Source organism: Chelon labrosus (assembly GCF_963514085.1).
Source record: "Chelon labrosus genome assembly, chromosome: 3".
Taxonomy (NCBI): Eukaryota; Metazoa; Chordata; class Actinopteri; order Mugiliformes; family Mugilidae; genus Chelon; species Chelon labrosus.
Window position 1 is genome coordinate 21,097,752 of NC_140339.1, and position 21,918 is coordinate 21,119,669.

The following is a 21,918-nucleotide window of genomic DNA, read 5'->3' on the forward strand; positions in this document are numbered from 1 at the left end:
AACAAGTCAGTGGGTAGTTTTCAAAAACTTGCCACAGCTGATGTTTTCAACTTAGCTGTAAAGCTAACTAGCTAGTTAGCTTGCTAGCTAGCCACAACCGCCAAAATATGTGCAGCAGCCGTTTGAGTGGAAATGAGAAGCCTTCTTTTATCTGTCTCTTCCTAGAGTCAAAGATTCAATGGTTTCAATTCAATTTCTAAACGTTTCAAGTTTCAAATCTGCCACAGTTGTCTCTGTAAACTGTGCCTGGTCATTAAAAGCGGTTTTGAAGCTCAATGTAGGTGATAGCGACAGCCAACATCTTGGCGGTGCCTGACTCCTCCGCCCTGAGTGGCCACTTGAGAAACTACTGATTTAGCTTCCGTTTTTCAGCCCTGGAGCTCAGCTTCATATAATCTGGACAGCTGAAGCAGTAATGTTAAGACATTTGGACACGATGGTCAGTTTTCCCGGTTTGATCTGACCACAGTTTAGATAAACAGGTATAATGTGTACATGTTCAGCAGCCGAGCAGCAGAGTGCCCCACAATATATCACCGTACCTGGAAACACGCTCACATATATTGTTTTGTCAGGGTGTGTTGATTTAGCTTGTTCCCCCCCTGACTCAGGCCACATTTCAATTTCTATCCAACAAGCCATATGGTAATGCATTCATTTCCCTCGACCTTTCCCAGATTCTCTTCCTCCTTTCCTTCTACATTTCTTTTCTGTTTGCTTTGTCTGTGGTTCTGTCTTCTCACATATGTACTCTGTTCCCATGCATACTTGCTTTCTTATGCTGTTTGGTTTAGATTTTTTTCTATTTAGTTTGTTGGTTCTTTTGAAGCATCACAGAAATATAGTCAGTCACCCTGGGAGCCAATTAGAAAACACAATACTCCTGCATGTACAGACGCAAGAGATGCATGGCCGTGACCCACTTAGAGGCCCTAACCCACAGTTTTAGAAACCAGAGTAATAAAGAAAGTAACAAAATATCCTGAACCCTTGGGCCAGCAGGCATGGTGCCTTTTTCTGTGCCTTTCTGCCTTAAAAGGTAGGCTTGATTTATCTGTGCTTTCAGCTCGATGGGGGTAGAGCAGACGTGATTGTGTCAGACCCCATCAAGATGGGCTAAGAATAGCTGAAGCCATCTAACACCTTAGCATGGATTGCTTTGAAATGGGTTGTTTCACACCTTCTCCGCTGAGAGTTTCATGCTCTGGAGTCTACCGTCATGTTCTAGACAAGGCCAAGTCTGCTTCTAACATACCCTTTACAGCTGAAGGTACATCTAGCTGAGGTCTGAGGTTGAGTACTTTTGTCTTGTGAATCTTAAGGCCGTCTATCTGTGCAGTCCTCTCTGTTTGCGGATGCATGGACTGTTTGAGGATAACACCACAGGCTGCTGTCTATCAGCGTTGTTTGTTCCCTACACACATCGTCTCACCTGTCAGACTCCCTCTCCTCTCTGTCACTTTTCCTTCTACTGCCGTCTGTTAACAACATGGCTGCCGTGGAGTGTGTGACGTTCTCACAGGTCAAAGTTCACTGTCCCAGTGAATGATCTAACCTGTAACTAGAGCAGCACAAGGACCTGAAGCCATAAACACCAACATCTTCATACCCGGTTCCTGTCAGCTGACTGATTTAGAATGTATAAATTAAATTACACTTTCAAAACTAGCACGGTACGGTTGAAATAACTCGTGCCGTCAGTGGGAGTTTGTATTCTGGCTGCAGTGAAGTCTGCGTTGTTTCTGTTGTTGGCAGATTACAGATCTCACTATTACTCACTGTTCTCTCGCAGCAGCATACGAGAAATAAAATGTAGTTACTTCGTTGCAGCTGGAGCTTGGTGGTGAAAATAAATGCTTGTGACTCAGTCTGTTCACCAAATGATTTCATCGTAGCTGAACTCTGCATATAGTACTATGCACTGTTAAAGTTTCGTTTAATCTGGATGTACTCTTCTTAGAAATGAGCAAGAAATGAGGTAAGCAAAACATAACGTCGACAAGGGAAATAAACCGCAAACATGAGGCCCAGAGGACATATTAGACTGGTGACCATTTGCTGGTGATGGTGTTTTGGGGATGGTGTGAGCAAAGCAGTGTTAAAATTTTAATTAGTTCTGCCTCTGATCCTGTGCCCACTGTGGTGATCCCAGACAGCATCATGTCATAAATGTGCTTGTACAAACATTTACATTTGGTTGTTTCTGTTTCTGTTGTTATAAGTTGTGCCACTTTATGCCACTTAAGTTGAAATTTATATGAAAATCCAAGGGATGTGTTTTTAAAAAAACAATGTGAAACAGCGTAAATGTGATTTAGCTTGGCACAGAATCAGCTGCCTTTACTTTGCTTGTGAAGTATAACACAGTTGTACTAACAGTTTGCATATCACTGATACAAAATGGTGATAAGGAGTCTTCTGGAAGCCTTTTAAAATGGTCCAAATATTTATCATAGCTGAACCGAACTGTGAACAACACACCCCCAAACTGTCAGAACCCCTCATAAAAATGGCGTGATAAAGGTCTGTGATATGTCACTGTCTGGTTACTGAAACTATGAGCCATAAGTCAAAATGAGACAGATGCCTTTCCCCAGGGGAGAACCACACGATGGGAGTAGCAATTTGTTTCAAAGGGCCTGTATCCCATTACAAAAAAAAAGTCTTTTTGTGTGCCAGAAATGCTACAGAACAAGATCTGGAGTGTGTAATTAACCTTCATTAAAAGTCTTACATCTGTTCCCCGTCTGCAACCCCAGGCTGCTCAGCGCGTCTGTGAAGTTTAACGAAATGCAAGTGGAGTCGGTGTCGTGATCCTGGCCTGTTAGAGACTAAAAGGCTGAGTGCCCGCACACGCGGAAACATGACACACACATTCATCAAAGGGGGCTCATCTGGACCAGATGTGTTAATGGCACATTAAAAGAAGACATGCGTCACGTTACACACTCACTTTTACAAAAACAGAACGTGACGTGAGCACTTCTGTGGATCCTTTACAGGTGGCACGTTAAAGTGACACTTCACCAAACATCATTTTACACTTGAACACAATTGAGCTCATCGCAGCGAGCACTGCTCAGACTGTGTTGATGGTGTCATAGCGATTGCTTCAGGGCTTGCGTGTTCATCTGCATGACAGTTGGAATCGAGCTCTTGATTAATCTGTACAACAAGGTTTTATTTATGCATTTTGCAGCATGAGTGTAAGTCATGTTGAGGAAATGGATGTTGCTTTTGATCAGACTAAACACAAATCAGTCACATCAATAAATAATGAGGTTAATTATTAGTAGACTTATATGAAACCAAATAATGACAAAAATCATCATCTTGAGCTTCTCAGCCCTCAATAACAGCACAATGTCTGCAAATCAAAAGTGTGTTTGGATGTGTTAGCTGCACTTATAGTCAAACCAGTCTGGATCACACATATTGGGTCCCAGACTGATATACATCGATCAGGCATAACATTATGACCACCTTCCTAATATTGTGTAGGTCTCCCTTGTGCCTCCAAAACAGTTGTGAGTCATCAGAGAATGGACATGGGCCTTATGAGGGTGTCCTGTGGTGTCTGGCAACAGAATGTTGTTAGTGGGGGCCTTGAGTTGAGGAGGGGGGCCTTTGTGGATCAGGCTTGTTCCAGTGCATCCCACAGATACTTGATCAGTTTGGGATTTAGTGAATTTGGAGGCCAGGTCAACACCTTGTCCTGTTCCTCATGTTTTTTGAGTTGTTCCTAAACTGTTTTTGTGTGTGTGCCTGTGTCACGCTGCATCCTGCTGGGGATGGCTGCTGGCATCAAAGAGTATCATTGCTATGGGGTGGAGGTTCCTGGTCTGGTCTAGCTGGGTTGTACATGTCTAAGAAACATCCACACGAATGCCAGGTCCAAAGGTTTCCCAGCAGAACATTGATTTGTCACAAGATGGTCAACGTTATTTACCTTTCCTATCAGCGGTTTTAATGTTGTGGCTGATCGGTTTACACACACCATTATTACTCACGTCCATATGAAAAAAAACACCTTCCCCTGCTGACTTACAGAAAACTTTTCTCCTTGTATGGGAAAGAAAATATTTATAGTCTTAAAGCTTGTTCTTGTTCCAACCAAACACACACACAAACACACTCCTATGCTATGAGGTAACACATGCTGTGTTCTATCTCTACCGCAATACTGATACTCCCACAACGTTTGAGGATGTTAATGTAAATTCATTCAAAGTTTTCTGTTCTCTCTGCCACTTCAGAGCGAAGTTCTGAATTATAATCTCTAAAAAAAAACACCAGGAGCTGAAATCTTCACAAATGAAAGTCCTTTCAAACATGCAGATTGTCTTAAAGAAAGTGGGAACGCTTTTGGAAAAAGTAATTACAGAGCACCACTGGTGGTTGAGGAGGGACAATCAATTAGTGTTAGCAGGGGGGAAGGGGAGGAAGAGGGGGTTGCAGGGAGAGAAAAGGGAGGAAGCAAGTGGTTGATGAAAGAGTTTGTACAAGTGAATTTGGGATTTTAACGCCACCGCCCGCTGCACCCCATCGGCCTGACCTACTTTTTCCCTCTGCTGACAGATCCTCTCAGATGATTCAGCGTTTCACTCCATCTCCCTCTCCCCCCCTGCTTCATCTTTCACCCTCAACGCTCCTCTCCTTCTCCCCCTCGCTTCATCTTGTTTAGCGTTCTCTCTTTCGGCGTCTCCAGCGGGGCCTTCGCTCTCCTCTGAAAATTGAATCTGAACTCGCCCATTATCAGGAGCCATTTGTTCAAATTAATTCTCAAACTCCCACCATCCAACAGCGGGGGAATAAGCGGCTCTAACAATGCTGACTAATTGTTGCAGCCAGGTAAAAATCTGGCATTTTAAAAAGTTCCCCTGGATGCGACGTCTGTTCTTAGACTGATGGTTGTCAGTTCTTGGCTATAATGTCAACAGATGGGGATGTCATGACTTATTTAGTGCTGCTCAGTCGGCGCATACACCTTTAAATCCAGGTAGCCGGATGAAGTCCACATAGTTGTACAGGGTATCACTGATGACTTCTTGGGTCCGGTGTCCAATCGCTCTGCCTCACTTGTTCGTTTGTTCCCTTCCTGCCCCCTTTGTTTCTCACCCCCACAAAACTCTTCACGGCTTCTGTCAACAACTGTGAATCAACTCTTCGGCTTTCTTTGATGCATTCATTCTCACCTTTTATCTCACTCTTCTCAGTCATGGATAGAAACACTGAAGCTCCTGTTTCTGATGCCTTTCTCTCAACATGAAACAACTGTGTGTGAGTGCGTCTTAAAAGGCCTTACTGCAACAATAGCTGGAAGGGACACCATGGCACCGCGAACATGAGCTCTGTTTATTGTGGCTGGTGAACCATCACTGGCAGACTGGCAGACAGATGGTGGGATGGTTGGTTTTCCTGGGCAGCAGTGTTTGGTAAACTATCTGACAGGTTATTTGAGCAGGTAATGACAAATGATGAAAAGGCCGTTTTCCACTGCACGAACTACGAACTTGGGGCAGGCAATTTCAGGTTCTGTTGAGGATCCACCAGACACACAAGGTAAAAATCTCTTGTGACACCCGGGATAAAAACGTCAAAGCAATCAGCGCCGAGCCCTGCCCACGAGTTTCTCCAGAGCCTCTCGGAAGTATCTCTTCCTGAGTTAGTTCCTGTTTTCTCTTCCGAAAAATGGCTCTGAAATGCGTCTTACAGCGTCCTACAGATGTACAAAAAAAGTGTGAACCAAGCAACAAGTTCACGCAGTGGAAAAATAACAGAGAGCTGTTAATTCAACTGTGTTTTTATTTTGAAGGCTGTTGTTTGTAGAACTATTGAATTGTATTGTGTTGTACTGACACATGATTCAAAATGTAAATGTACCTAATAAACTGGCAGGTGAGTGTATATTTCCTTATTGTCACGTAAGGCAAAGAAAATCAATGAAACCTTATAGCGTCCAGCGATGAAGAAATGTTTGGTGTTTTCGCCTGAAAATGTGCTTGAACACTGGATCGATTTTCAGCGTAGTTTCAACAAATTGTTTCAGCCTCGATGGAGGAAGAAAAAAATACTCTGCTTGAGCAGAATAGTAGCCAGAAGTATTACGACTTTTTCTCTCCAGCGTTGTTAAGCTGCAGCTGTGGAAAATCACTGCAGCAGGCAGCTCAAACGCTTAAAACTCGATTTCCCCCGAGGCAAGATGTTCCACTCGGTGGACGTTTTCTCAGAGCTGAAGGCGTGCGGGTACTTTGTATTCTAATGAATGACAAAACAGCGGAAAGAGGCAGAAAGGTGCGTCTTTCACTCAGACCCTGAATTTCAAAGAGCAGCAGGTAAATAGTGGGTGGTGCAGGGTCTTTTAAATGATCCTCGAGGCAGTGCTGTGAACGGTCACTAATTTGCTTCTGGATGACGGGTTAAAGGGAGGGAGAGAAGTCACTCATCGTTGCAGCTGATTCAGACGTCAACTACATCAGGCAGTGTTGAAATGATTTCGTTAGATTTCAAATTAGTTTGATGCTTTGCTTTGTGTGTGAGTCTGGAGTTTGTGTGTGCGTTGGATGCAGATGGAGTGTTGGGATGGGGGCCAGCACACACAATTGGTCCATTGAGCGCTTTTACACCCCCTGAGAGTCTCTCTCTCTCTCTCTCTCTCTGTCTCTCTCTCTCTCTCTCTCTCTCTCACTCTCTCACTCTCTCTCTCTCTCTCTCTCTCTCTCTCTCTCTTCCCCTCTCTCTCTCCACACACACACCCTGGTGAGATTTGTCACAGTTTGCTCGGTGCAGTCTGAATTCTGAACTGAGTGAAGTGTCGAAAGGCCTTCAGGGTTGTCTCCTAGATTTTACAAACACCCCCCCTCCCCTATCCTGTTCTGCCCTCCTTTTCTTTCGCACTCTGACGTTTCTTTCTCAGAACATTTTCAATTCAGAGGGGCAAAAGTTACGACTTTATTTTTAAAGTCACAAACAACGTAATGGGATCCATGTGATTGAAGCAGGGCGGTTATTTCATACATCCATGAATCAGCAGGTATGTGTGTATGTGTGAGGGGGAGAGAGTCTGACACACTTCTCATACCTCTGTGATGTTTTGGATAACTTCAGTCGTGCATTATTAAACATCAGGGAGTTTGGCAGCAGTTATGTTTTGGACAGATTTTTGTTTTAGATGAGAAATATGGTGATCCGTATCTAAATTATAGGTTAATGTATCATCTGTCCTCATCTGGGGGGTCCTCTTCTTTCAGTTTCCATCACAAATATCAACATGGAGTTAACAGACAGCCTACCACTGCTGGGTGACTGTTGATTTTTTTTATGTACTATAGTTCATGGAGCTGGGCAACACTACTTACTGATAACAAAACTAATGTTGTCTGTGGTTCGGGAGATTTGTGGCATTTTCACATACACTGTAGTGTACACTGATCAGGCATAACATTATGACCACCTTCCTGATATTGTGTAGGTCTCGCTTGTGCCTCCAAAACAGTTGTGACTCATCAGAGAATGGACACGGGCCTTCTGAGGGTGTCCTGTGGCGTCTGGTAACAGAATGATGTTAGTGGGGGCCTTTGGGTCCTATGAGTTGAGGGGAGGGGCCTCTGTGGATCATCCCACAGACACTTGGTCTGTTTGGGATCTAGTGAATTCAGAGGCCAGGTCAACACCTTGAGCTGTTCGTCATGTTTTTTGAGTTGTTCCTAAACTGTTTTTGAGTGTGTGTGTCTGTGTCAGGCTGCATCCTGCTGGGGATGGCTGCTGCCATCAACGAGTGTCATTGCTATGGGGTGGGGGTGCTTGGTCTGGTCTAGGTGGGTGGTACACGTGTAAGTAACATCCACATGAATGAATGCCAGGTCCAAAAGTTTCCCAGCAGAACATTGAATTGTCACAAGATGGTCAATGTTATTTATTTTTAGTGGTTTTAATGTTGTGGCTGATCGGTGTATATTCTGGATCTCCCTCACTCGTCGAAGATTTTTTTTAAACCCAGCCCTTGTAATTCATCTTCAGTTTTTCCGTGTTTATTAAGCAATATCAAAAAGATGTAACAGCCTGTTCCTCCCATCTATAATTTATCTGACATTTAGCTTATCACTGCTTCCTCACCCTAGTGTTTAGTCTGAAACCTCCCCCGTCATCGACCTATTCCTCTAAATCTCTCACTTTATCAAGCATTCATTAGACTTATACAGTAGGTGAAGACCTGCTAATGCACTGAGAGTAATCCCTCTTTAACGACAGCGCCAGGACGACATGGCCCGTCCCTGACTTAACAGATGTGGTTAAACCTCCCACAGACTGACTGTTGCATCCTTTCGCTCCTCTCTCCTCTCTTGTTTTCATTGTTACGTCTAGTTTTATTGCCGTTTCCTGTCTCTCCTCCTCAAAACAGAGGACCTCGCCTTTCTGCCAGGCAGTAAAGTGAAAGATTAATTGGACATGTGGAAATTGTTCTGCAGCACTAAGCGGCATCAGTTGTGTTAAAGCAGCGACGTGTCAAAAGGAGTTCCTGGTAAAAATGGCACGATGCAGACATGATTATTAAATGTTGCTATTTCTCATTCTCTAGTGTTTGTGTCTTGGGTGATGTTGGGTGCTCAATCATGTTGGGGAAATAATAGGTTAAAATTCAGAATGTGGAGTTGATAGCTGAGGGAAGAAAAGATAGAAACAGGAGAGTGGAATGGGATGAGGTGGTGGAGGAGTAGCTGCCACTTCATGACAAAGAGCTGTAGAGAAGAGAGTCAAGGAGAAGGGTGATGTGATGCATTAAAATGAAATTAAGTTAGGAGATAATTGGATTGGGGGGTTGGGCAAGTGGCAAGTTTAGCCATGTGCAGTTTGACAGTTGTATTTCAAAGTTTGCTGCAGCAGAATCACAAATACAGTTCATTTCAGCAGGTTGAATGTCCTATTCACATTGCTGCAAACCTCTGCTGGATGGCGAAACAAAGCGGCCGCAAGTCCCAAAGCCCTCCATCTGCACCCTCCCTCCTCGGCTAACCTTGCACTCCCCCTGTGCAATGACATCCAGTTATGGATGTTTTTTAAGACTTGTTTTGAGCAACAAGCTCCTTTCATCTTTCATGGTGAACTGCTGCCAGGAGATACTGTGTGTGTGTGTGTGTGTGTGTGTGTGTGTGCGAGGGGCCCGAGGACACCGAGTGATTAAAGAAGAGGAAAAAAATGTGACTTGTTCTAAATTCTTTCTTCTCCTGGATAAACAACTTGCAGCACCCGCCCGGGAGGACGCAGCATCACGGCAGGGAGCCTGAGTCGTGGATATTAACACGGTCACATGTAGATGAGGATGTCACATTTTTTGTGCAAAATACACACCGTGTCCCCAATTCTCTTTCCCTGCTGATACGTTGGAGGGAGTGAACTGGAGGCTGAGTCGGTGGGATGCGTTCTTCCTGTGTTTGTCTGTGTGACTTTTACTTAGATTGAAGTTTGCTTTCTACTGCTTTGCATGAACTGTTTGGGAGAGGATTCTTTCTTGTAGGTTTCTGTGTATGCAGGGATGGGTACACATTAGCGATGCACTGATTTATCGGCCGTATATCACATATTATATCATATCACGTCATATTTGGGCAATGCTCCCCTTGTTTACCTGCTAAAAATGGGGCAAAGATTTGCCTTGGGTTATATTTATTACTTATACATCTTTTAGTTTATTACTTTTCGCATTGTTTTTTCATTTACATACAAAAACATTTTTCCCAACTGTGACGGCGCTGAAAAATTCCTCCCATTAGCTCCACACTCACTTGCCACTTCATTACAGGTACACTTGTGAAAACGAACGCGTTCTAACATAACAGTCCTGCACTAAATTCCCCCCGTTTACGTTCACATTTAAAGCATCTAACAGGTTGTAGTCAAGGCCTCGGTGCACTGATGGACCGTGTTAGAGATGGTAGTAGAAGCCAGAGTTAGTAAGCAGTAGATTTTGCTCGATGTGCCGTGAGTTGTGATTCAGAGGGCGATGTGAGGTACTTGTTTAAAAGATTAGTTTTCCGTGCGGTGTGATGGGAGATGGCTGGTGACTGCACCAACTTAGGGAAAGTCCTTCCGGAGACATTATTGATGTTTATGTGACCGGACAGACTCGCTTAACATGGCTTCCTTTCATTTAAAGTCACGGTGAAGCACAAAGACGTGTTTTGTTTTAAAAACACCCTCATGCATTCTCAAGGAAGCTGTGGTTTGATTCCCTCCGGGCCAGCTGGAGCTGTATGATATTTTTATGATATTGCTTCCAGCCCTTGCGGGGATGTTTCTATTTTCACTCCTCGGGGAGGTCAAAGGTCAGGATCAGACATCGCACACAACGCTTGAAGCCAATCGGGATTCAGTGCGTCGCTTGAGGACACTTTAGCAGGACAGATGCTGGTTGTCACAAGGGTTCCAACTTCATTCGTCCAGTTGAAGGACATCTTCTGTAATCAGTAGCACCACACGTCGCTGTATGCCAGCCTGTGGGTGAACGCCTGCGACAAGTGGCTTGTAGCGATAACAATCTTACCCTCTGCATTTGGGTGATATTAACACATCTGACACATTTAATATGACTCTAAAACCTAGAGGACCAATATGTGTTTATGATAGTATACTGAATGTCTTTATTATTTTCCCGACAACAAATGTAATATTTAACATTAGTAGAACTACAACAAACAATTATTTATAGTCAGCAGATTAATGGATGGATGATTCCATGAGTAGTCGATTAAGCTTTTGGTTTAATTTTGGTTTAAACGTCTACCACTGAACTTTATAACATTTTCTCATAGTACCACCTTTAAACATGAAATTTATGAATGAAAAAAAAAATTTTAAACTAACTAATAATACTATTCATGACACAAACAAGTAGAATTTGACATCAGTGGCTCGTTGCTCACACCCACTTAAAACGTCATGTTAGTTTAATTGGTCTGTATGCCCATAAACAGACTGCTCACCACTTGCAGATGATTTGGAAAGCAGCCATCAACATCTGCTCCAGGAATTCCTCACTGAGTAAACACAACACAACAGGAAAGGACATGACATTTTGATTTTGGCTACCAACCAAAAATCAGACTAAACTCACTTTAACAGTCTTAATAATGCCGCCGCTGTTGTCTTGAGGATGAAAAGCTGGCAGATGCTCTGTTTAGATCCCAGCACAAAGCATCCATTTTATCAGGTTCTGGCTTTTATGGAGAAAGTCTCATTCTCCTGCCTGGCAGCGGCAGCCGGAATAATTGGGGATGAAAAACAGAGCGATAAAAAGGCATTTGTGTAGTGACAACCCTTAGCATCAAATTGTCTCATCACCGTGCGCCGCCGTCCATCAGTTTGTCTCATTGCTTCCTCCTCCTGCTGGCGGCTGTTGTCGCGCGCCGTACTGGTGCTTCTTGTGATGAATTAGGCCGACGGAGCAAATCATATCACCCTCACAGCTTGTTGTGTCAAAGACGTGGTTTAATCTGGATTTACTCTGTGAAATCAAAAACCAGTTCTGGCTTCAGTATGACTGTGTTGCAGTAGAACTTGCGTCATAGCATTTAGTTACCACTGATCGACTGAAGATGCTCTCTTCATGCTGTGTTGAGATTGAATAATGTGTTTTATAAATGTGTGTTTTGACATAAACACACATTTATAAACACATTTATAACATGCCCGGGACTACCTGTGTGTGTGTGTGTGTTTGTGTTGGTGGTGAAGGCTTCTATCCTAGTTAATCTATCAGTGGATGTGTTCAGATTACTGTGGATTAAACTGACTGTTAGAGGCTTGACCAAGACTAGATAACGCACACACACACACACTCGCAGACATTCAGATGAGCGCACAAAGCATGCGTGCAACCCGACTGACACACTAATGCAGGCGAGCTCCCAAACCCCCGCAGACACAAATGTGAGCTGACACTTGTTAGCACACACACGGTGAGTCTTTAAGTCCATCCCATTATCAGAAAGGTGCGAGAGATCTGTCACTCCCCAGAGTTGATGTTTCTGTCGGTAAAAGAAGGAAACGCTTGCGAAGATTTATTGGGAGCGTCTTCTTTAAAGTTCCAGCGTGTGGGATTTACATCTGTTTGGAGACATGGAATATGCATTTCATAATTATGTATTCACTGGTGTGTAATCGCATGCAAATAAGAATCTGTTTTTCCTTAGCTTAGAATGAACCCTTTATATCTACACTGGGAGCAGGTTTTATTCCATAGAGTCGGCCATGTTTCTATAGTGACCCGGGACAAGCAAACCAACTAGAGACGGCCTTTCATGTCATTAGCAGCCATAAGTTCCTCTACAAGCCTGGGAAGGAAGCGGTGGGGGAGGAGTAATTATTTGTTTGTAATCTGCAATATCCTGCACCCTGGTCCTTCAGGTAAAAAAAATAAACCTACAGCTGGACCCCTGTCGTTTTGGCCGATTGAGCATGTTGGTAGATGGTTCGTGCAAGTATTACCATCGCGTGACATCTAAAATTAAATTAATGTAGACCAACTGAGCAGCGTGGTTTAGGCCAGTTCTTCAAAGTTTTAGGTGACGAGTACTGCTGCTATGGAGAGTTACTTCTGTCACGCAGGCGCAAAACATAAATGCTAGCTGGTTTTTGGCTGGAGTCTTTGAGGCATGTCCAAGTGCAGCTTTTTGGCCCAGACACGAGGCAACGCCACAGTCTGCCCCGATGCCTCTAGTTCTCTGAGGACGGTCGGGTGTGTCTCTGCCTTGTCCGTCGTCCTGAATCGATTCCATTGAGTTTATTGACAACATTTTTGATTTTTTGTTCTTTATCCATAAGCAGCACTTCCAGTTTTTTTTATTTCACACAGAACAGAAAATAAAAACAGACGATGTCTTTTGCGACAGCCCCGTTGTGTGCTCACATTGTTAGTGGACGTCTGGTGCTTGGAGTCACAGCATGTACTCGTCACACTGTGGAAACGTTGCTCATATCTCTGCCAGGTGTCATTTTCTCACTGGCCGTCTTTGTCACCCCTTGTTAACGCGTGACACGAAATTCCCCCACACTGTCCTCTTCGTAACCAACATGAATTCTTTCCTGCTCCGTGTGCGGTGAGACGCAGCAACAAAGCAGGGAGATAAACACACACTGCGGGGACACATGCACCCACGAGGGCTTTTAGGTGGCGGAAATGAGGAAAACAAACCAACCACCGTGGAAGAACAATCCTTAAAAATGCAGATTAAACAAGAGAGGAAGATAACCAAACAAAACCAAAAGGAGCTACACTTCGGAGACAACCCCCGACGTGCATTTATAAATAATGACAGTAGAGTCATTTCTTGTCTGAAGTGACCAGAGAGCTGGACACAACCCGGGCGTCTCGCCGTGACTCAGATGTGTTCCTTTGAGTGAGCCGAGTGTGTGTCTTTGTTGTTTGAAATTCAGCAAGTGTGTTTGAAGTGTGTCTTTTCGCCTCTGTGTGTCATGACCATCTGTCAGATGGCAGACTAAGCAAACGGCTGCCCAAGTGACACGAAAGAAGGCAGAAAGATGACGTGAGAGACAAAAAAAGATGTGAAAGAAAAGACAGAAAGATGGTGGGAGAGATGAAAAGAAGGAGTGGGATGGACTGATTAACGAGTTAGATGATAAAAGCCATACCTTTCTCATACCTGTACACTACATGTTAGCTTTTTCTTGCCAAATTCGACTCTGTGTTCTTGACGCGCAGCTTCTCTCTGTTTCTTTTATCTCAGCTGAAGCCAGAGGCACGTGTCGTTTATGTCTCCATATAGCGTACGTGCCTTGTTTCAGTCAGTCATGTTTGTGCTCAGAGGAGAGGCAGATACGGGCTGAGGCCATTTTCTTCCGAGATGTTTTCAAGGCCATTCATGTGATACGAGTTACAAAAATAGCTCCACAACATCTGCTCCCCACTTACCCTATTAAATCATGTTTCAATCAGCGATAAGTCACATTTACAGCAGCCATTTGTTGATAAATCACGCGCCCCGCTCCTTAAAGCAGCGCATTGTTCCCATCATCTCCTAATGTGTTCTGTCTTGGTGCGAACTGTGATGGACTGCAGCATCCATAAATCACGGGCGAGTTTGGACGGGAAGCACAAACGGAGTCTTGGACTTTCTGTCTTTTTACTTTTCTCTTGACTCCCTCTTTCCTACTTCTCCAGTTGTTTTTTAAGTCGATGCCCTGCCCTGTCTCCTAATGTCTCATCTTTAGATTTCTGCTGTTTAAACAAATAAAAGGTGAGCCTTCTGCTTTCTGAGCCCTTGCAGTTTTGAGTGCAGACATGCATATAAAAGAGTAGATTTTTATTTTGATAGTCACTCAGCATTCACCACGCTATGAGTGATATATCTGAGTTTGCTTTTAGCTGTTCATTGATATCTGCTATCTGGCTATAAAATGATTTAAAAACTGATCAAAATGATAATTTCTGCTCAAACCGTTTGTTATACAAAACTCAGACAGTAAGTTTAGGTTTGTCAGGCTTTTATTTTGACAGAAAGTCCGTATACTGTATCACAGTGTAGGTTTACTGTTAGCTTTGACTCTAATACTTGACTTCAGCATTTCATTTTTCATATGCAACTGCTACTTTACTGCAGACAGACCGTTTTAATTGTTGACTTATCAAACACAGGCAACTAATGACACTGATAACAATGTGCAGGCTATAGGTTACAGAAGGAAACGTAAATAATGCATTTAGTAATGGCTCATTTCCTTTTAGCTGCGTCTGATCCGTGGCCCTGGTATTCCTACTGTCACAGCTTACTTGGGGGCTTGAACAGAGCCGCTAATGTTAAAAGTAGCACCTGTGCATTTCCGAACCGTGACAATTCAAAATGTGAGAGAAGTCTACAGTCAGTGTCTGCTCTACATGGGCCCACTGCTTTACTGCTGTGAAGCTGCACAATAAAAATTCCCAGAAAGGCCTGTAGCCTGCTGATCACTCTCTGTGTGTTACATAAACGTAATGACTGGGACGAGTAATTAAAATTAAACTATGGATTTTTACAAATCTAAGCTGTGGAAAGTTGCATGTGTGCAGACCCTCTGGATATTCAATGTCTTTTCCGTGCACTCACCCTGGTCTACTTTGCACATTTGTTGTTGCACGTGGTGCTGCACAGATGCTTTGGAGAGGTCTTTACTCTAGAGATTCCACAACAGCGTTTCAACGCGTAGCTGCCTCTGTAGCGGGACCGAGATGTGGGCTGGGAGGCAATGAGGCGTATAAAGAGGCAGAAAAGGAGAGGTGTCAGGGGCACGGAAAGACGGGGGACATGGTAGATATAGTCAACTTTGATCTGACAGACAAAAACAAACAACATAGCTGCTTCTGCTCACAGTATTTAAAATTGTATTAATGTTCAATTAATGTACAATGTTCTGCTGGGAAACTTTTGGACCTGGCATTCATGTGGATGTTACTTAGACATGTAGCACCCAGCTAGACGAGACCAGGCACCCCCACCCCATAGCAATGACACTCGTTGATAGCAGCAGCCATCCCCAGCAGGATGCAACAAAATTCCTAAAAATGTACTCTGCTTTTCCTCTGAAGCTGTCAATCTGTAAATCTGCATGAAGACTCCTGCAAGCATTAGTTCTCATCCAACATTTAACGGCATCACCTGACTGTACACACGCTCATCTGTCCTGAGAGAAATTGATCTAATGGGAGATTTTTTAGCTGTTATAGTTAATGTTGACAGTGTAAGCTTAGTCGGTGAAAAACAGATGTATCTTTAAAACAGACTGGAGGCTCTGCTCCAAACAGATGATCTGAAAATCTGGCACCGAGTCAAATGACGGGTAACAGTTGGTGAAAACAACAGCAGTCATTTCACTACTAGAAATTCATATCCATAGAAACCTTTAAAAACAGTGAAGGACTAATTATTTCTACCCGTCTCTCAGATGGAGACGCTAAGGAGTTAAATGCTGTCCGCTGTGCTTCGTGACGTCACGTTGCCGTTGCTTGTCCTAAAGCAGAACCGAAAACAGATCAATAAAGCATTTCGGTGAAGCTGAAGTTGGAAGTGAACTACAGAGCAAACAGGAGAGTTGAACAATACGTTTTCTAAAGTCAAGGGCAGCGGGCTGGACGGGGGATGAATGGTGCTGATTGTCTGTGCCTCCCAGTGTATCGATCGGGTCGGTTTTAACGGTAACATATATGGCTCGGTCATCTGTCCATTTGTGGAAATGCTGAGGGAATGAATATGACTGTGTCTCTCAGTCAACTGCAGAAAATAGACTCGCTGCAGATGGAACGAATGAATGGAAAATGAATGAACCGACAGGAGAAAATGAAAGTTCCAGATGTGTGAGTGTATGAAATAATGGATGACTTAACCTGTTTCCACACCTCTGACTCACTCATGTGAAATGAAATGAAATAGCTTTTCAGTCTGATTATCAGGGCTTTGAGGAGCGGATGAGTGAACTGGTCAAGTGGTTAGTGGAAACGCAGCTTTATTTGTTCAACATCTTGGGGATACCATGATTATGTTCATTATTTAAATGGACCTACAAGAAGTAGACTCATTCTGGCCAAAATCGACTTTTGTAAAACACTGTAACTGTGAATTGGATCTAATTGGATTTTGCCAAATAGAGTGCTCAGATATCATTGAGCACTATTTACCTATATTTGGTTAAAATATTATTAAAAAAAGTAAAGCGTAGGTACAGGTCAGACTGTTCTTACCCTGCCTTATTGAAGCTGAGCTCTTTCTCTGTTTTTTTGCACCTTCCAAGTATCTTTAAGTATCTTTTAGAAATAATGACACGTTTTTGTTTCCGACTTTGTCCATGCATTTGCCTTTGCTCCTGTGTGCCGAGTTTCAGCTTCAACTGAACGTGTCCAGGCTCGCGTTGCTCACGTGCTTGTCTTCCTTGTTCCAGGATGATTGGGGCTCCAGCGACTCGTCCGGTAGAAACAAAGCTCGCAACTCAGACGACAAGGCTCACAGCCTGGAAACTCTGCCACCAGGTAGGACGCTTCATCACCAGTAAAACACCAACACCTCTCTGCTCTGATGTCACTTCAAAAAAGTATTCCGCTCACCCAGCGCCGTGATGCTATAACTTAGTTGACTCATGGGGCACAGATAGTTATAAAACCTGCCCACAAATAGTTCGGGCAGGTTTTATGGGATGACAGACAGAGGAGTAAAGGCAATTTAGTCATACACGTCGTTTGAGCACTGTTGAGTTGATTCGTTGGAAGTGCAAGCTCTTTAAATAGTTTTTAAAAGGTACTGACATGAAATAACTTAAAAGGATGAACAATTAAACGACGAAATATTAAAAGTGTGAAAGTGGTGGAGTTCTCCTTTAATGCTGTGAATAGAGGCAGAGAGATAAAGTATGTGTATCCAAGGCGTGAAGCCCATGCATCAGATATATTGTTTATCTTTTCATATTCATAACCAGGATATTTGAGCAGGACTTCCCTCAGGATCTGGCAAGAGTTAATTTTCTCATTGTTTGCAGTTGTGACTTAACCAAAGGGAAGGGCAAGACAAATACGTCCCAGCTGCAGATCATGTGCACGGCAGACACTGTGCGCCACATTCATGTATCCAAAAAGTATTCCGCATCATGTTCCCTCAGCTGAAACCATTTCCTTTTCACAATGTGGTGACACAGTTTGGATTTTATTACCAGATGAACATGCACATCCTTAACCTTGCTATGCTCAAATAACCACACGGGGAAAAGACAATGCCCTTCAGCCAGCTGTGGGATACTAAGTTAAAATGGTTGAGGACGATAATTTATCCAAAATAATTCAGGCATCCATTTTGATCTTCCCACAAACCCAACTATGTGTCTCCACCCAGCCTCAGAAATATTGTTTCAGTGTCCAGCGGTGTAGAGGAGAGCAGAGAAGAGTGTCAGAGCAGCGATTTTTCATTCAGCTCTCATCGTCAGCCTGACTCAAAACAGCAGCAGCAGCAGCAGCCGTGGCTCCATCACAAGCTCCGTGACCTGCGAACGCTGCACACACACTCTCTTATCTGATCCTGCAGTGGAAATGGAATCCAATTTGAATGTTGAAGTGAGGGCATTTCGACTCCAGGGTGACTTTACACTCAACAACGACAGCGTATCACAACATCAGCCACAGCACAAACTAAAAAAGATGAGGAAGAGGGAGAGGGAGTGTGGTGAGGAAATTAAAGGAAATAGGATGTGGAGGGAGGAAAAAGAAGAAGAAGAAGAAGAGTGGGAGAGTAACAGATAAAACGATAAAGTCTAGAAAGATTGTGGAAATGAAAAAAATGCCCTGGCTCTTCAGAAATGTGTGGAGCCTATTTCTCATACTGTTAGCTGGGTAAAACCACAGACGGTTTGGAGTGGTGGCGTTTAATTAGAAATCAATTTATCGAATCTTCATTGTAAGACATTTAAAGCACAGAAATGTTCCCAGTAAATCTTACGGTGGACATTGTAAGTTGTTGTGGGAAAGCTAATCGAGAATACTAGCTGCTGCAAACAGACACATGTATTTCACTAACTTCTTGCGGGGTTTCGTCAGTGAATTGGTGACTCTTGTCTGTCTTTACACAACGACGTAGGTCTTGTGATGACGACCCACTGTGTTGAGGGGCTGATGAAGACCATCAGATGTGCTTGAAAGCTCGTGAGGAGATGTTGTTCTTATTGTCAGTGGATTAATCGGGTGGTGAGATGGAAAGTAAACAGTGGATGAAAACATATAGCCTATGTGGCTTGGGTGTCTTAAACAAACTCGGTTCATGTACTTCAAACACACTGAGTCAGAAATGTGAACACCCCAAAGATAAAACGAGAAAAGAACAAGGCATTCATTCAGAGCCAACCCTTCAGTTCAAGACTCAGCGGCGGTCAGCCCACACCTGAAGGACAAGGGACATTCTTTTAAGGACAACAACGTCCGCATTTTAGCCAGAGAAGACAGATGGCTTTAAGGAGGGGTAAAGGAAGCCATCTGTGCAAGACTGAATATGGGAGGTGGAAAGAGATGTTATGATACTTCTTAACATCTGGAGAGTTTCTGGCCATTAACGGGCTGTTAGACTACCACTACTTGTGGAAGAACAGGTCACAACCCAAGTTAATCTGAACAGTATCTTAACAGAGCCTGGTCATGTGAGTTTCAGGTGATCAACATCCACAAGTGGTCCAAATAAAAACCTAAACTCACCAGTCATTTAGACCTGAGGTGACTACTTGGGCGTATACTACATAAAACAACAACAAATAACATTGAACTAAATACTTATCTCTATGTCCTTAAGCCCAAGTTGTCATCAGTTTGCGAAAACCCAAAGATCTTCAGTTTTAGAAAGCAGCACACACTAAGGGCCCGTCCACACGGAAACGCAAAAACGCCGAAACGCAGAAGTTTTTCATCGTTTTGGCCTTTCGTCCACACGTATCCTGTAAACGCATAGCCCTAAAACGCACTTTTCTGAAAACGGGTCCCGGGGTGGAGAAATTCTCAAACGCAGCTCTTGCGTTTTCATGTGGACGGCGAAAACGGGGAAAACGATGACGTCATCGCCACACTCCCGAGCAGCCTTCCACATCCCGCAAGACGTCTCGTAACAACATCAACAACAATGGCGGACTACATGCTAGTTTTCCTGCTGGAGAAGATATTGAGCCTATTAGGGTTACTAGGGCAAAATATCATGCTCCTGTGCCACCACGCTGAGCAAAAAAGGCGATTTGTAAACAGCGCTCAAGATTTGTGCGCATGCTCCGCCTCTTCCTCTCCGTTTTTGGTGAATTTCTGAAACTGAAACAGCGCCACCTATAGGCCTGGAATATGAAGTAGCGTTTTCGGTCGTGCTGAAACGGATCCGTGTGGACGCGGATATTTCTTGAAACGATGATCGAAAACGGAGAGGGAAAAGATCGTTTTCGTACGTGTGGACGAGGCCTAACCATCTGGAGACTGAAACTAGAGAATGTCTGGTGATTTAGTTTGAAACATGAATCACTATTAAATGGGTTGTCAATTAATTTTCTGAAACGAAGTGACGTGTTTTTTATTGAAATAAGTCATGCAGTCATCGTATCTTTTTTTTAATTAGATGAGTTATATGCGAGATGCGGCCAGTTTCTTGTTTCTGCTATCATTTATATTCGTTCAGCTCTTCTAATTTATAACACTGCTGCCTCCTTGGAGCAAGGTCTTGTCTTACTTCCACACATCGCTGTTGCTGTGAATTTAAAATTCTGTAAAAAAGAGAGAGATGGCACAGATCAGCGCCTCCTACTCTGAGTTTAGGCGTCGAAATCGGGAGCGGTGAGGGGGGTGCGTCTCTAATTGAAATGCGCCCGGTAACTGTCAGGGAGTGAATCACATATGATCTTTGTGCACATTCAGCGTCCTCCGAGCTGGTAGGGAGTGGGTTCACGACTCGGTGCAGACGGAGGGATACTGAGCACGACTGTGTCTTGCCGCTTCACTTACAGACACGACATCGTTAAGGGATTCCCAGCAAATGTTGCAGCAACAACAGGTCAGCTGCAGTGTGTTGAAGCGGCTCAGTGACGGCAGTCTGAAAACGATTCAAACCGCTGCAGTGGCAGCCGGCGGACCACGCCTTTCACCAGTACAGAGTGAGAGGGACTGAGGCAGCAAACCACCAGCTGAGACGAGATGGATGCACCTGCTAAAGGCGCCTCTGAGTATTGGAAAGCTGTCAGATAAATGAGTAATCTCCGCGAGAAAGTAGAGACTTAATCTGCTTTGGTGTTCAGCGTGCAAAGAAAAGAAAACAGGAGCGTTGAGAGGGAGACTCTAAATAAAGACTTTCAAAGACTCACCCAAGAGCTCACAAAGCGAATCTAAACATTTCACTCCAATAATTACTTGATGCCAATAAACGTAGATATCAGCAAGGACATCACACGCTCTGACACATGCAGCAACGTCTCTGAGGCACTGTTGCATAGACGAAAGGAGATCATTCAAGCTGCAGCTAATTAACATGCCAGACACATTCACATGCTGTCAGGGTAGACACACACACACACACACAGTCTCTCTACTCCTCGACGGGCTCTGTTTCTCTGTCTGACTGTCTGTCTGTGCCTGTCATGCACACACTCATCTATGCTGAGAGATACTGTAATCTCACGCTGCCATATGCTTAGCACAAGTCATTAGCATAGCAGCTGCACTCAGCTAATTAGCTGTATTAGAATTCGTGTGTGTCTGTGTCTCAATAGTCAGTGATAAACTGTGAAATTAAACATGACAACTTTCTCTGTTTAACGCCCGGTGATCGTGGTAATCTGGTGAAACAGACACAACGTGCTTGCCGTGCGTTTGTGTGCCCTCGAAAACATAATGATCCTGTTTATTTATACTGACTGTATACATCTCCTTCCCCAAACTTAGCAAATTAGTAAATAGGAGAATTTCTGTCATCTTTTTCTGACTCACAGCACTGAATAATAAATGTCCTTTTGTGCTTTCCAGCTTTGCTAAAGTAGTCTCCTGAATTCTGCTCTGCATATTTTCACTTACAGGCAGCATAAATTTCATGTCAGCTTTCCTCAGTGCCGTGTCGCTGCCTTGTCAAGCAGCAGCTTGAAGCGGCGAGGTTTCCTTCCTGACAGTTGTGAAGGATCCGTGCATCAGCCCGGCTGCTGCTTTCATTTCATATTCCCACTGATGTATAATCCCATTCATTCCTGAGATACGTTTTCAACCTTTGTGAAGGTTTTAATGTCGTCCTCCGTGGTGGATTTTACTTTTGAAAACGCTGTGTTTATTTAACGTTATTTTACCAGAACATGGATTAACAGTTTGTTCTTTAGTGATTTAAAGTTTGTTTGAATGTTTAAAAAAAATAGAAATTAGTTTTTAATCCTGTTTTCTTTTCATCTTCTAAC

At 43.6% G+C, this 21,918-nt stretch overlaps 1 protein-coding gene across 1 annotated transcript in view; it reads left to right on the forward strand.

Annotated features, from left to right (window-relative positions):
- The window catches only part of galnt2 (UDP-N-acetyl-alpha-D-galactosamine:polypeptide N-acetylgalactosaminyltransferase 2), a 52,949-nt gene that overhangs the window by 12,636 nt on the left and 18,395 nt on the right, over window positions 1–21,918 (forward strand). Inside the window, exon 2 of the mRNA XM_084574908.1 lies at window positions 16,924–17,011. Coding sequence (XP_084431034.1) covers window positions 16,924–17,011 — 88 coding nt within the window. The remainder of the gene's footprint in view (window positions 1–16,923; window positions 17,012–21,918) is intronic.